Raw genomic sequence first — 13,533 nt, forward strand, 5'->3', positions numbered from 1 at the left:
ACCGCACAGTGTATGGGGGGGGGGGCCAAAATCAGGTACTGAGACAAGAACCCCAACGATAGCACAGGATAAAGGGGGGCCTAACGACAGACGCAATTGGGGGGGTCCCCGGGGGGGTCCCCAAAGAGTGCAAGAGGCCGGGGGGGGGGGGCAGAGCCGTTTATTGGGGGCTCAGTTCTTGTAGCCCCGACTCGCCCGGCGGCCCCGCGCCCGCTCGAACTTCCGCCCCTTGGAGCGCACGTAGGGCCTGGGGGGGGGACACGGGGGGGGTCAGCGGGGACCCCGCAACACGGACACCCCCCCCCGGCACCCCAATGCCCCCCCAGCGCGCCGGGATCCACTCACACATTGGGCTCACAGCACCCAAGAGCCACCCCCCCCTTAGGGTGCCCCCCCAAGACAGCCTTTAAGACCCCCCCAAGACTCCTTAAACCCCCAAAACCGCCTCAAAACGCCCTCAAGGTGCCTCCAAACCCCCCCAAGACACCCCTGAAGCCCCCCCCAGAACTCTTAAACCCCCCCAACCCCTCCCAGCTACCCATTAAGACCCCCCCAGACCCCTTAAACCCCCCCAAAATACCATTAAAGCCCACCCAGACCTCTTAAACCCTCCCAAACCCCCCCCAAACACCTTCAAGGCTCCCCCAAACCCCCCAAGACACCCCTTAAGCTCTCCCCAAACCCCTTAAACTCCCCCAAACCCCCCCAAAATACCACTTAAGCCCCCCCCAAACCCCTTAAACCCCCCCATCAACACAAACCAGACCCCAACACCCCAATATCTACCCCCCCAAAGGCCTCCCCACACCCAACCCCCCCCCATACCCCCCAAATCAATGCCTCCCCCAGAGCTCCCCCCCCACTCACTTGGTGTGGCTGTGGGGGGTCCCCGGCGCCTTCCCAAAGTGCCGATAGACCTCCCGGGCCTTGCGGGGTCCTGGGGGGGGACACGCACACACAAGGGGGGGGTCACCCCATAGCCTGGGGGCAGCGGGGGGGTCCCCCAAGGACCAAGGGGGGGTCGGGGGGGGGCACTCACCGGACAGTAACACGGTGCCTTTGCCCTTGGGGGTGGCCATGGCCAGTTGGTCGAAGGTGAGGATGGACCCCCCCGCCCGCAGGATGCGGCTCCGCGCCCCCCGCGTCACCCGCAGCGCGCACAGCTGGGGGGGGCAGCCACATGTGAAGGGGGGCATCAACCCCCCCAGCACCCCAAAGCACCCCCAAACTCCCCCCCAAAGACCGCAAATTCCCCCCAAGGACCCCGAAATCCCACCTCATCCCCCCTCAAGGACCACCAAACCCCCCCAGCACCCCAAATCCACCCCCCCAAGGACCACAAAACCCCTTCTAAAAACCCACAGATTCCCCCTAAGGATCCCTAACCCCCCCCAAGGACCCCAATTCCCCCTGCCAGCACCCCAAACTCAAGGACTCCTAATCTCCTCAAGGACCCCCAAACTCCCCCCAAGGACTCCAACCCCCCCCCCCCCCAAAGCCCCCCTCAAGGACCCCCAAACCACCCCTAAGGATCCCGACCCCCCCCAGCACCCCAAAACCCCACTCAGGGACCCCGAAACCCACTCCCAAGAACCCCCAAACCCCTCCTAAGAACCCCCAGCCCCCCCTCAAGGACCCCCAAACTCCCCCTAACCACCTCCAACTGCCCCGCAGTACCCCAAAACCTCCCTCAAGGACCCCCAAACTCCCCCTCAAGGACCCAACCCCCCCCAAGGACCACCAAGTTCCCCCTAAGAACACCCAAATCCCCCCCCCAGCACCCCAACCCCCCCCCAAGGACCCCTAAACTCCTTCTAAAAACCCCTAAATTCCTCCTAAGAACTCCAAAACGCTCCTCAAGGACCCCCAAACATCCCCAAACCTCTCCTAAACACCCCCAAATTCCCCCTAAGGAACCCAAGCCCCCCCAACACCCCAACCCCCCCCCCCAAGGACCCTCAAACTCCCCCCCAACAACCCAAAACCTCCCTCAACGACCCCCAAGCCCCCCCCAGCACCCCAAACCCCCCCTAAAGACCCCCAAATTCCCCCTAAGGACCCCAAACCCCCCCTCAAGGACCCCCAAACTCCTCCCCAGCACCCCCCTCAAGGACCCCCAAATCCCCCCCCCCGCACCTTGAGCTTGGGCACGTCCTGGATGCGGATGTCGTCGGTGACGGTGCCCACCACCACGGCCGTCTTGTCCTCCCGCCCCGGCTTCTTCATCATCCGGATCTATGGGGGGGGCAAAAATGGGGTGAAAGGAACCCCCCACACCATCCCCAACCCGGTAACGGGACGATTTAGGGGTGTCCCGCCCCCGGTACTCACCATGCGGGACAGGGACAGCGGGGGCCGGTTCGTGCGGCTCATAAAGAGCCGCTTTAAAACCACTTTGTTAAAGGCCGAGTTGGTCCGTCGCGCCAGGAAGCGGTAAAGCTGCGGGGGGGGCACACACCGGCACCGTCAGCACCGGCACCGGAGTCCCCCCCCCCCCCCCCGGAGCCCCCCTACCCCACCTTCACGAGCAGCCGCAGGTAGATGTCCTGGCTCTTGGGCTCCCGGCGCCGCACCTTCCGGTCGCGGTTATGGCGGATATCGATACCCTGAGGGAACGGCACCGTGAAGCCTCATCCGCGACGCATCGAGCACCGGCTCCGCCGCCATCCCGCCCCACAGGCTCCCCTCAGCCTCCCCCGGCCCCGCCGGTCCCGCCCCGGTGCCCCCCGAACGCGGATGGCGGCGGATGAGCAGCACCCCCCACCGCCACAGAGGCGCGGACCCACCATGACGGCAGCGGAGGCTGGAGGAAGAAGGAGGAGCGCAAGGAGTGATGGGAAAGGAAGGGACTTCCGGTCGGCGGCCGGAAGTGGTGTGAAGCCGCTCGGCGCCGCTCGGTGGTGCGGGAGGACCGAGCGAAGAGGCCTCTGGAGGACTCGGGGGTGTAACTAACGCTGTTAATCAGGGGTTAGGGCTGAGGGGGCGCGGGGGGGGCGCGGGCGGACCCCGCCTCTGCGGCCTGGCCGCGGCAACCCGAGCCCTGCCCGCAGCCAAGATGGCGGCCGCGGCTTCACCGCGCGTGGCGGTCGCCATGGCTCCTCCACTCCCATTGGCTGAAGCCGCCGTGCCCTTAACAAAGATGGCAGCCCCCACGACATCCCTCCCTTCCTCCTCCTGCCATCAACCAACATGGCGGGGCGCGGCGGGGGCGGGGCGAAGGCGGCGACGCCCTCCCATTGGCTGGCGCCGGAGGCTCGGCTCCGCGTGATTGGTGGGTGGGGAGGCGGGAGCGCTTCCGGCGCGGCCGGAGGGGACCGAGGGCGGCGGCGGCGGCGGGACCGGCCCCGGGGTGGGGGGGGAACGGGCCGGGGGGGCCATGGTGGGGGGGGGTCCCATATAGGGCCCATAGAGGGAGCGGGGGGGGGGGGTAACAGCGGCAGAACCGGCCCCAGGAGCCCCAACAGCCCCGGGGGAGGCCACTCCTCCCCCGCGCAGCTCCGCCTTCACCCCCCTCCCCCCCCCATGGGCGTCGGGCGAGAACGGGACCGGCACCGAGTGCAGGTGGGGGGGGCGGGATGGGAATGGGGGGCAGTGGGAATGGGGGGGGGCACTAGGAATGGGGAGGGACTGGAATGGGGCTGGGATGGGGGGGCACTGGGAATGGGGGGGCTGGAATGGGGGAACACTGGGATTGGGGAGCTGGGGAGGGCAGGGATGGGGGTCCCAGGAATGGGGGGCACCGAGAATAGAGGAGCGCTGGCAATGGGGGGGGCACCGGGAATGGGGGGGCGCTGGGAATGGGGGGCTGTCTTGGGGGGATGGAATGTGGAGGCACTAGGAATGTGGAGCTGGAAGGGGGGGCGCTGGGAATGGGAGGGCGCTGGGAATGTGGGACTGGAATGGGGGAGCACTGGGGTTGGGGGGACACTGGGAATGGGGGGACTGCAATGGGGCTCAAATGAGGGGGGCACTGGGAATGGGGGGCTAGAATGGTGGGAGCGCTGGGAATGGGGGAGCACTGGGAATGGGGGGGCACTGGGAATGGGGGACCACTGGGAATGGGGGGGCACTGGGAATGAGGGAGCACAGGGAATGGGGGGCTGGAATGGGGGGACACTGGGAGTGGGGGGGCTGGAATGGGGGGGCACTGGGAATTGGGTGCTGCAATGGGGGGTGTCACCACTTACCCCCCCTTCTCCCTCAGGCCCCCCCGGACGCGCCCCCCCCCGCGCCCCCAATGCCGGAGGAGCCGCTTCTTGAGGGGGACTTCGGGGGCCCCCCAGGCGGGGGGGGGGGGGGCGGCGCGGGGGGTCCCCGCTTCCACCTGTGTCTGACCCGCACCGAGCTGCGGGTGTGGGGGGGGGGCGCGGGGGGGCCCGGGGGGGCGCCCCCGGAGGCGCTGCCCATGGCGGATGTGATCGGGTGCCACACGCTGCGCGCCCCGGGGCTCCCCTCCGCAGCCTTCTTCGCGGTGTACGCGTACCCCCCCCGCGGCAGGGCGGGGCCGGGCGGGGCGCGGCGCCGCCGCCGGGCCCCCACGTTCCGGGTGGATGCGGAGCCCCGGTACGAAGGGAACCGGGCGACGGCGGAACGATGGGCCAGGGTCATCCGGTGCCTCGTGCGGGGGCTGCCGCTGCCGCCCCCTGCCGGTAACAGCCGGGAACGGGGGGGACGGGGGGGAATGGGGGGACATGGGAATGGGGGGACATGGGTGTCTGGGGGAGACATGGAGCTTTGGGGGTGTTCCATAGGGATTGGAGCCCGTAGGAATGGGGGGACACGGGGGTTTGGGGGGGACACAGAGGGTTGGGGGTGAGCCATAGGCTTGAGGCCCATAGGGATTGGAGCCCATAGGAATGGGGGGACTTGGGGGTTTGGGGGGACTTGGGGGTTTGGGGGTGTTCAGAAGGGATTGGGGGATGTAGGAATGGGGGGACATGGGGGTTTGAGGGTGTTCCATGGGAATTGGGGGACATGGGGGTTTGGGGGTGAGCCATAGGGATTGGGGCCCATAGGAATGGGGGGGATATGGAGGTTTGGCGGTGTTCCATAGGGATTGGGGTCCATAGGAATGGGGGGACATAGAAATGAGGGGACATGAGGGTTTGGGGGGGACATGGAGCTTTGGGGGTGTTCCATAGGAATTGCGGCCCATAGCAATGGGGGGACATGGGGGTGTGGGGGGGACATGGAGGTTTGGGGGTATTCAATAGGGATTGGGGGACATGGAAGTTTTCAGGTCCGTTAGGAATGGGGGGTCACACGTTGGTTTTGGGGGTCTCATAGTGATTGGGATCCATATGGTTGGGAGGAACATATAAGAATGGGGGAGCACCCATAGCAATAGTGGGGGACACGGAGGCTTTGGGAATCCCGGGATTTGGGATGTGTCTGGGATCGGGAGGGGGCCTCTGGAATGGGGTCCATGGAAACAGAGATGGATCCTGGTGTCTGGGATGGGATCTATGGATACAGGGATGGATCCTGGTCATTGGGATGGGGATTAGGGGGTATCCGGGATGGGCTCCATGGATACAGGGATGGATCCTGGTCATTGGGATGGGGATTAGGGGGTATCCGGGATGGGCTCCATGGATACAGGGATGGATCCTGGTCACTGGGATGGAGATTGGGGGCTCCCTGGGATGGGTTCCATGGACACACGGATGAATCCCGGTCCCACCCCTCAGAGCTCCCCCCGGAGCCGCGGCGCCGGCGGCTGCTGCTGCTGCTGAACCCCTTTGGGGGCCGGGGCCGGGCCCTGAGCTGGTGCCAGAGCCACGTCCTGCCCATGGTCAGCGAGGCCGACATCAGCTTCAACCTCATCCAGACCGGTACCGGGGCTGGGGGACCATGGGGGGCAGTGGGGCCATGGGGGGCAGTGGGGCCGTGGGGGGCAGTGGGGCCATGGGGGGCAATGGGGGTCCCATGTCTCTGTGCCCCCCCCAGAGCGGGCGAACCACGCACGGGAGCTGGTGGCCGGGCTCAGCCTGGATGAATGGGACGGGATCGTCACCGCCTCCGGGGACGGGCTCCTCTATGAGGTACCGGGGGGCGTGGGGGGGCATGGGGAGACATGGGGGTCACCCAGCCATGGGGGCACTTGGGGGTCACGTAGGCATGGGGGGACACGGGGATTACATAGCCATGGGGGGACATGGGTGTCACCCAGCTATGGGGGCACTTGGGGGTCACACAGCCATGGGGGCACTTGGGGGTCACCCAGCCATGGGGGGAACGTGGTTCTATGGGGGACACTGGGGACCCCAGGTGGGGGGCAGCCATAGGGGGTATTCCAGGGGTCCCGTCCCCCCCCAGGTGGTGAATGGGCTCCTGGCCCGGCCCGACTGGGCAGCGGCGCTGCGCATCCCGCTGGGAATCCTGCCCTGTGGGTCCGGGAATGGGCTGGCGGCCGCCATCAACTGCCACTGCGGGTACGGGCACGGCCGGGGGGTGTGGGATATGGGGTGTGGGATATGGGGAGTGGGATATGGGATGTGGGCTATGGGTTACAAGAATATGGATCATGGCATGTGGAGTATGAGGATACGACACATGGAATAGCAGGTATGGGGATGTGGGCATGTGGGATATGGGTTATGGGGGTATGGGGTATGAGGGAATGAGACATGGAATATGTGGCACGAGGGTGTGGAACATGAGATTATGGGGATATTGGGATGTGGGAATATGGGATATGGCATATGTGATATGGGGATATGGGACGTGAAATACGGGGTACGAGGCTAGGGGACACGGGATATAGAATACGGACATATAAGAAATGGGGGGTGGGGATGTGGAATATGGGAATATGGGGATACGGGATGTGGGGATATGGGGTATGGACATGAATATGAGCATATGGGGATATTGAGATGGGGGGATATGGGATGTCAGGATTTGGGGTATGGGGATATGGAATATGAGGATATGGAGATATGGGATGTGGGGATATGGGGATATGGGATGCGCGGATACGGGGTATGGCAATGTGAAATATCAGCATATAGAGATATTGGGATGGGGAGATACGGGGTCATGGGGCTATAGCTCTATGGGGACACGGAGGATGTGGGGACGGGGGCCTCCGCGCCGCCTCCCCCCAGCTGCCCCCTTCCCTCCGCGCGTCCCCGCAGGCTGTCCCCGGCGCTGGGGCTGTCGCTGCTGCAGAACTGCGCGGTGCTGCTGTGCCGGGGGGCGCCGGAGCCGCCGCGCCTCGACCTGGTGTCGGTGACCACGGCGTCGGGGCAGCGGCACTTCTCCTTCCTGGCCGTGGCCTGGGGGCTGGTGGCCGACGTGGACACGGGCAGCGAGTGGCTGCGGCGCCTGGGCCCGGCGCGCTTCGCCCTGGGCGCGGCAGCGCGGCTGCTGGCGCTGCCCCGGTACCGCGGCCGCCTCAGCTACCTGCCCGCGCTGCCCCGCAGCGCCACCGCGGCCACCGGCGCGGCCGCAGCGAGCGGCGCCGCCACCGCCGCGCTGCCCCGCGCCCTCAGCGAGCCCGGGCTCGGCGGGGACTGGGCGGGCAGCCCCGGCGGGGGAGGAAGCGCAGGGGGTGGAGATGGCGAGGTGCAGGGAGCCAACTCCATGGGGATGGATACCTCAAGGGATGGGGATACCCCGAGAGATGGGGATACCCCAAGAGATGGAGATGCCCCAAGCGATGGAGCCACCAATGTCCATGGAGCCACTTCGATGTATGGGGACACCCCAAGTGATGGAGACACCCCAAGGGATGGAGACACCCCAAGGGATGGAGCCACCTCAGTGTGTGGGAACACCCCAAGTGATGGAGACACCCCAAGCAATGGAGCCACCAATGTTCATGGAGCCACCTCAATAGGTGGGGACACCCCAAGTGATGGAGCCACCCCAAGGGATGGAGCCACCAATGTCCATGGAGGCACCCAAAATGATGGGGATACCCCCAACGATGGAGACACCCCAAGTGATGGAGATACCCCATGTGACGGAGCCACCAATGTCCATGGAGCCACCAAGGTGCACAGTGCCACCTCAATGGGAATGGGCACCCCAAGTGATGGAGCCACCCCAAATGATGCCGACACCCCAAATGACAGAGACACCCCAAGCGAAGGAGGCACCAATGTCCATGGAGCCACCTCAACATATGTGGACACCCCAAGTGACAGAGCCACCCCAAATGACACCAACACCCCAAGCGCTGGAGCCCCCAACACTCACGGCACCGCCTCAACCCATGCCCCCCCCCCCAAGCGCCGGCCCCTCCGCTCCCCCCGGCCCCATCGACGACCTCCTGCCGCCGCTGGGGCAGCCGCTGCCCGCGGGGTGGGTGACCCTGGAGGGGGACTTCGTGCTGGTGCTCGCCATGGCCCAGTCCCACCTGGGCGCGGAGCTGGTGGCGGCGCCGCTCGCCCGCCCCGACGACGGGCTCCTCCACGTGTGCTACGTGCGGGGGGGGGGTGTCGCGGGCCGCGCTGCTGCGGGCGCTGCTGGCCATGGCCCGGGGTGGGGCCGGACCCCCCTGCGCCGTGTCCCGTGTCCCGGCCCGGGCGTTCCGCCTGGAGCCGCTGTCCCCCCGCGGGACGCTGACGGTGGACGGGGAGCGGGTGGAGTACGGCCCCGTGCAGGGGCAGGTGCACCGCGGGCTGGCGCGGCTGCTCACACCGCCCCCCCCGCCGTGAGGTGGGGCGGCCCAGGGGGACGGGGGGGAGACATGGGCGGGACGGACCAAGGGGCAGCGGATTCGGGGGCACCCATCGATGGGACAGGGGAGCCCATAGGCAGGATGGACCAAGGACAGGGGATAGGGGGGACCCATAGATGGGACGGACCAAGGGGCAGGGGATGGGTGGGGACCCATAGATGGGACGGACCAAGGGACAGGGTATGGGGGGGGAACCTAGAGATGGGACAGGGAAACCCATAGGCGGGACAGCACAAGGACACGGGATGGGGGGTACCCATAGATGGGACGGCCCAAGGGACAGGGGATGGGGGGGACCATAGATGGGACGGCCCAAGGACAGGGAATGGGGGGGACCCATAGATGGGACAGGGGGACCCATAGGCGGGACGGCCCAAGGACAGGGGATGGGGGGGACACCCACAGATGGGACAGGGGGACCTATAGGCGGGACGGCCCAAATGACAGGGGATAGGGGGGACCCATAGATGGGACGGCCCAAGGACAGGGGATGGGGGGGACCCATAGATGGGACGGTCCAAGTGGTCAGGCCCCCCCCATTGGGTGGCCCCGAGGTCTGGGGGGGGGGAGACCCAGAGGGTTGGGGGGGCTCAAAGGACCCCGTTATTACCCCCCCTCCTTGTGCTATGCAATAAAGTGCAACAGTGGACAGAGCCCAGTGCTTGGGGGGGGGGAGCACGACCCTGTTTGACCCCCCCAGTCCCTCTCCTCCATCCCAGTGCTCCAGTCCAGGGTCACAAGTTTATTCTATACAAAAGCCCCCCCCCCATCACCCCCCTCGGGGGGGGGGTCGCGACCCCCAAATCCCACATGCGGGGGGGGGGTGGGGAATAAAGTGGTCAAAGTGCGGGGGGAGAGGGGCTGGACCCCCCCCATGGGTGTTTGGGGGGGGAGGGGCTGGAGTCAAGGGGGATCCCCCCCCCAATGTGTGTCCCCCCCAGTGACGCTACTGGCCTGCACTGGAAATGGGTCACTGGGGGGAATGGGGGGGAGGGCTGGCGGGGGTCCCCACCATCCTGAGAGGACTTGAGGGGGGTCCTATGGGGGGGTCTGGGGGGTGCAGGGGGTGGGGGGGGCACCCGGCGCTTGGGGCCCCCCCCTTGTGCTTAGAACCAGCCATGGGGCTGGGGAATAAATATGGGGGGGGACAACACCCCCCAATGGGGGGAGGCCCTATAGGGGGTGTGGATGGTCCCCTATGGGGGGGTCCATGCCTGGTGTGTGGGGGGGAACAGTCCGGTTTTGGGGATCCCCCCCCCCATGGAGGGGGGTCTGGCTGGATCCTGATCCCGGTTCTGGATCAGGGCTGGAGATGGGATCCAGGGAAGGATCCCGGGGCCGGATCCTGGGGCCGGATCCCGGGGCTGGGTCCCGGGGCTGTGTCTCATTGCTGGGTCCCGGTGCCAGGCTCCAGCCCCATTTCCCGGCTGATCCCGGTTCCCGGAGCTGGATCCCGGTTCCCAGCATCTTCTCCCAGCTCAGTGCCCGGCTCCGGCCGTCGCGGGATCCCTGCGGGGAGCGGGGCCGTGCCAGGCTCCGGCCCGAGCCGGAGCGTTCCCCCCGGGCGGCGTTCCAGGCCCCCCCATGCCCTGTTCCTGATCCCCATTCCATGCCGGGTCACCCCATCCCGCACCCCCCCGTCATATCCCATCCACCCCCATCCCATATCCCCCATTCCCCCACCCCATCCTGCATCCCCCCATCATGTAACCCCCCAACCCCATCCTGCCCCCACGTTTCCCCCCAATTCCCCCCCATCCTGTCCCCCCCGCTGTTACCGGCTCTCAGATCGCACCCCCCATCACGTATTCCCCCCATCCCATCCTGCACCCCCCCATCCCGCACCCCCCCATCATATCCTGTCCACCCCCATCCCATGCCCCCCCATCCTGCCCCCCCATTCCATATCGTCCATTCCCCCATCCTGCACCCCCCATCATGTATCTCCCCCAATTCCATCCTGCCACCCCCATCCCACCCTACACCCCCCATCCCATATCCCCTAATCCCATCCCCCCCATCTGATATCCCCGATCCCCTCCCACCCCATCCTGCACCCCCCCATCATGTATCCCCCCAATCCCATCCTGCCCCCCATCCCATCCTGCCGCCCATCCCATTCTGCACCCCTTCATCCCACATCCCCCATCATGTATCCCCCCCAACCCCATCCTGTCCATCCCATCCCATCCCACACCCCCCCATCCCATATCCCCCCAACTCCGTCCCCCCATCCCATGCTGCACCCCCCATCATGTATCCCCCCATTCCATCCTGCACCCCCCCATCATGTATCTCCCCCAATCCCATCCTGCCCCCATCCCATCCTACCCCCCATCCTATTCTGCACCCCCCCATCCCATATCTCCTATTACCCCATCCCATCCTGCACCCCCTATCATGTATCCCTCCAATCCCATCCCGTCCCCCCATCCCATCCCCTCCCATCCCATTCCGCCCCTCCATCATGTATCCCCCCCAACCCCATCCTGTCCACCCCATCCCGCACCCCGCATCATGTATCTCTCCCCATCCCATCCTGCACCCCCCATCCCACCCCTCACCCCCCATCACGTATCCCCCCAGATCCCATCCTGCCCCCCCATTCCATCCCATCCCCCCATCCCACCCCGCACACCCCCATCATGTATCCCCCCCAACCCCAACCCCATGTATCCCCCTCAACCCCATCCCCCCCAACCCCAATGACCCATTTCCAGGAACCCCATCCTGTTCCCCCCATCCCGCACCCCCCCCATCATATCCTGTCCACCCCCATCCCATATCCCCCCATCCTGCCATCCCCATCCCATCTGCCCCCCCACCCACACCCCCAATCTCATCCTGTCCCCCCATCTCATATCCCCCATTCCCCCAATCCCATCCTGCACCCCCTCATCCCGCACCCCCCATCACGTATCCCCCATCCCACGCCCCCCGCGCCGCCGCCGGTACCGGCTCTCAGATGGGCCCGTGCCGCGCCTCGTAGCGCGCCAGGAGGGCGCGGAAGCGGGCGAGCTCCCTGCGCGCCGCCGCCACGTCGTGGCGCAGCGCCGCGTTCTCGCGCTCCAGGAAGGCGGCGCGCACCGAGAGCTGGTTCTCCTTGAGCCGCCGCGCGTCCCGCGAGCGCTTCGCCGCCGCGTTATTGCGGCTGCGCCGGCTCCAGTAGCGCTCGTCCTGGGGGGGGCGGCATCAGCACCCCCACGGTGCACCCGCGGGGTGCCACGCACCCCCCCGTACCGCCACTGGCTCCTGCACACTCCTATTGGGTGCTACACACACTCCCACTGGGTGCTACACACCCCCCGTACCGCCACTGGCTCCTGCACACCCCTGTTGGGTGCTAAACACACTCCCATTGGGTCCTACACACCCCTGTTAGGTGCTACACACATTCCCATCGGGTCCTGCACACCCCTGTTGGGTGCTACACACACTCCCATTGGGTCCTACACACCCCCATTGGGTGCTACACACACTCCCATTGGGTCCTACACACCCCCATTGGGTGCTACACACACTCCCATTGGGTCCTACACACCCCCATTGGGTGCTACACACACTCCCATTGGGTCCTACACACCCCCATTGGGTGCTACACACACTCCCATTGGGTCCTACACACCCCCCTGTACCCCCATCGGCTCCTGCACACCCCTATTGGGTGCTACACACACTCCCATTGGGTCCTACACACCTGCCTGTGCACTCATTGGGTCCTACACACCTCCTCTGGGCGCCCATTGGGTCCTACATACCCACATGGGTGCCCCCATTGGGTGCTAAGCACCCCCCTGGGTGCCCATTGGGTGCTGAACACCCCTGTGAGCGCCCCCATTGGGTGCTACACACCACCCTGGGTGCCCATTGGGTGCTACACACCCCCCTGTGCACACCTATTGGGTGCTGAACACCCCCCCTGTGCGCCCATTGGGTGCTACACCCACCCCGTGTGCACCTATTGGGTGCTACACACCCCCCTGTGCACCCCCATTGGGTGATACACACCCCCCGTGCGCCCCCATTGGGTCCTAAAACCCCCCTGTGCACCCATGGGGTCCTAAAACCTCCCCTGGGTGCCCACTGCTGCTACACACCCCCCTGTGTGCACCCATTGGGTGCTACGCACCACCTCTGTGCACCCATTGGGTCCTACATACCCTCATGGGGGCCCCCATTAGGTGCTACACACCCCCTTGTGCGCCCCTCTTGGGTGCTACACACCCCCCTGGGTGCCCATTGGGTGCTGAACACCCCCCTAGGTGCACCCATTGGGTGCTACACGCGCCCCCATGGGGCCCCATTGGGTGCTACACACACCTGGGTGCACCCATTGGGTCCTAAAACCTCCCCTGGGTGCCCATTGGGCCATGAACAGCCCCCCATGTGCCCCCATTGGGTGCTGAACACCTGCCTGGGTGCCCCCATTGGGCGCTACACACCCCCCTGGGTGCATCCATTGGGTGCTACACACCCCCCTGTGCACCCCCATTGGGTCCTACACACCCCCTGGGTGCCCTCATTGGGTCCCCCCCCATCCCCTCGCTGTTCACTGGGCACCTCGGACCCCCCCCAAACACCCAGGTCCCACTTCCCCTTGGGGTCCCTTCCTCTCCTGTCCCCCCACCCATGGGATTCCCCCCCCCATGGGTGCCCCCCCCCCATGGGTGCCCCCCCGCACCTTCTGCTCCTCGGGCACATGGACCTTCCGCGCCTTCCTGCCGATGGGCTGCGGCCGCAGCTCGTCCTGCGAGAACCGGAGCCGCCGCGGGTCGAAGGGGCCCCCCCCGGCCCCCCCCAGCGCCTCGGCCTCCAGCGGCGCCTCCCCCGGCACGGGGGGGGGG

General features: G+C 66.5%; 2 protein-coding genes and 1 long non-coding RNA gene across 3 annotated transcripts; 1 reads left to right on the top strand and 2 right to left on the bottom strand.

Moving 5' to 3' along the window:
* Positions 1 to 145: 145 nt before the first annotated feature.
* RPL18 (ribosomal protein L18) lies at positions 146 to 2,915 on the bottom strand. Its single transcript, XM_030510756.1, has 7 exons — positions 2,787 to 2,915; positions 2,520 to 2,606; positions 2,332 to 2,439; positions 2,137 to 2,235; positions 1,040 to 1,163; positions 868 to 937; positions 146 to 247 (listed from the first exon to the last, which is right to left on the bottom strand). Exons 1-7 carry the CDS (start codon positions 2,787 to 2,789, stop codon positions 172 to 174), a joined length of 567 nt encoding a protein of 188 aa, XP_030366616.1. The 5' UTR covers positions 2,790 to 2,915; the 3' UTR covers positions 146 to 171.
* Positions 2,916 to 3,283: 368 nt separating this feature from the next.
* Positions 3,284 to 9,342, top strand: SPHK2 (sphingosine kinase 2). The gene is given in 8 exon segments (XM_030510757.1): positions 3,284 to 3,561; positions 4,205 to 4,649; positions 5,691 to 5,834; positions 5,950 to 6,044; positions 6,319 to 6,434; positions 7,140 to 7,932; positions 7,934 to 8,437; positions 8,439 to 9,342. Coding segments are annotated over 8 exon segments (2,364 nt in total). The 5' UTR covers positions 3,284 to 3,522; the 3' UTR covers positions 8,667 to 9,342.
* A 74-nt stretch (positions 9,343 to 9,416) lies between these two features.
* On the bottom strand, positions 9,417 to 13,533 carry LOC116915253. The gene is made up of 3 exons (XR_004389875.1): positions 13,371 to 13,533; positions 11,645 to 11,866; positions 9,417 to 10,198 (listed from the first exon to the last, which is right to left on the bottom strand). It is a non-coding gene; the product is annotated as an uncharacterized LOC116915253 (long non-coding RNA).

Source organism: Strigops habroptila, unplaced genomic scaffold (assembly GCF_004027225.2).
Source record: "Strigops habroptila isolate Jane unplaced genomic scaffold, bStrHab1.2.pri NC_044298.1_ctg1, whole genome shotgun sequence".
Lineage (NCBI taxonomy): Eukaryota > Metazoa > Chordata > Aves > Psittaciformes > Psittacidae > Strigops > Strigops habroptila.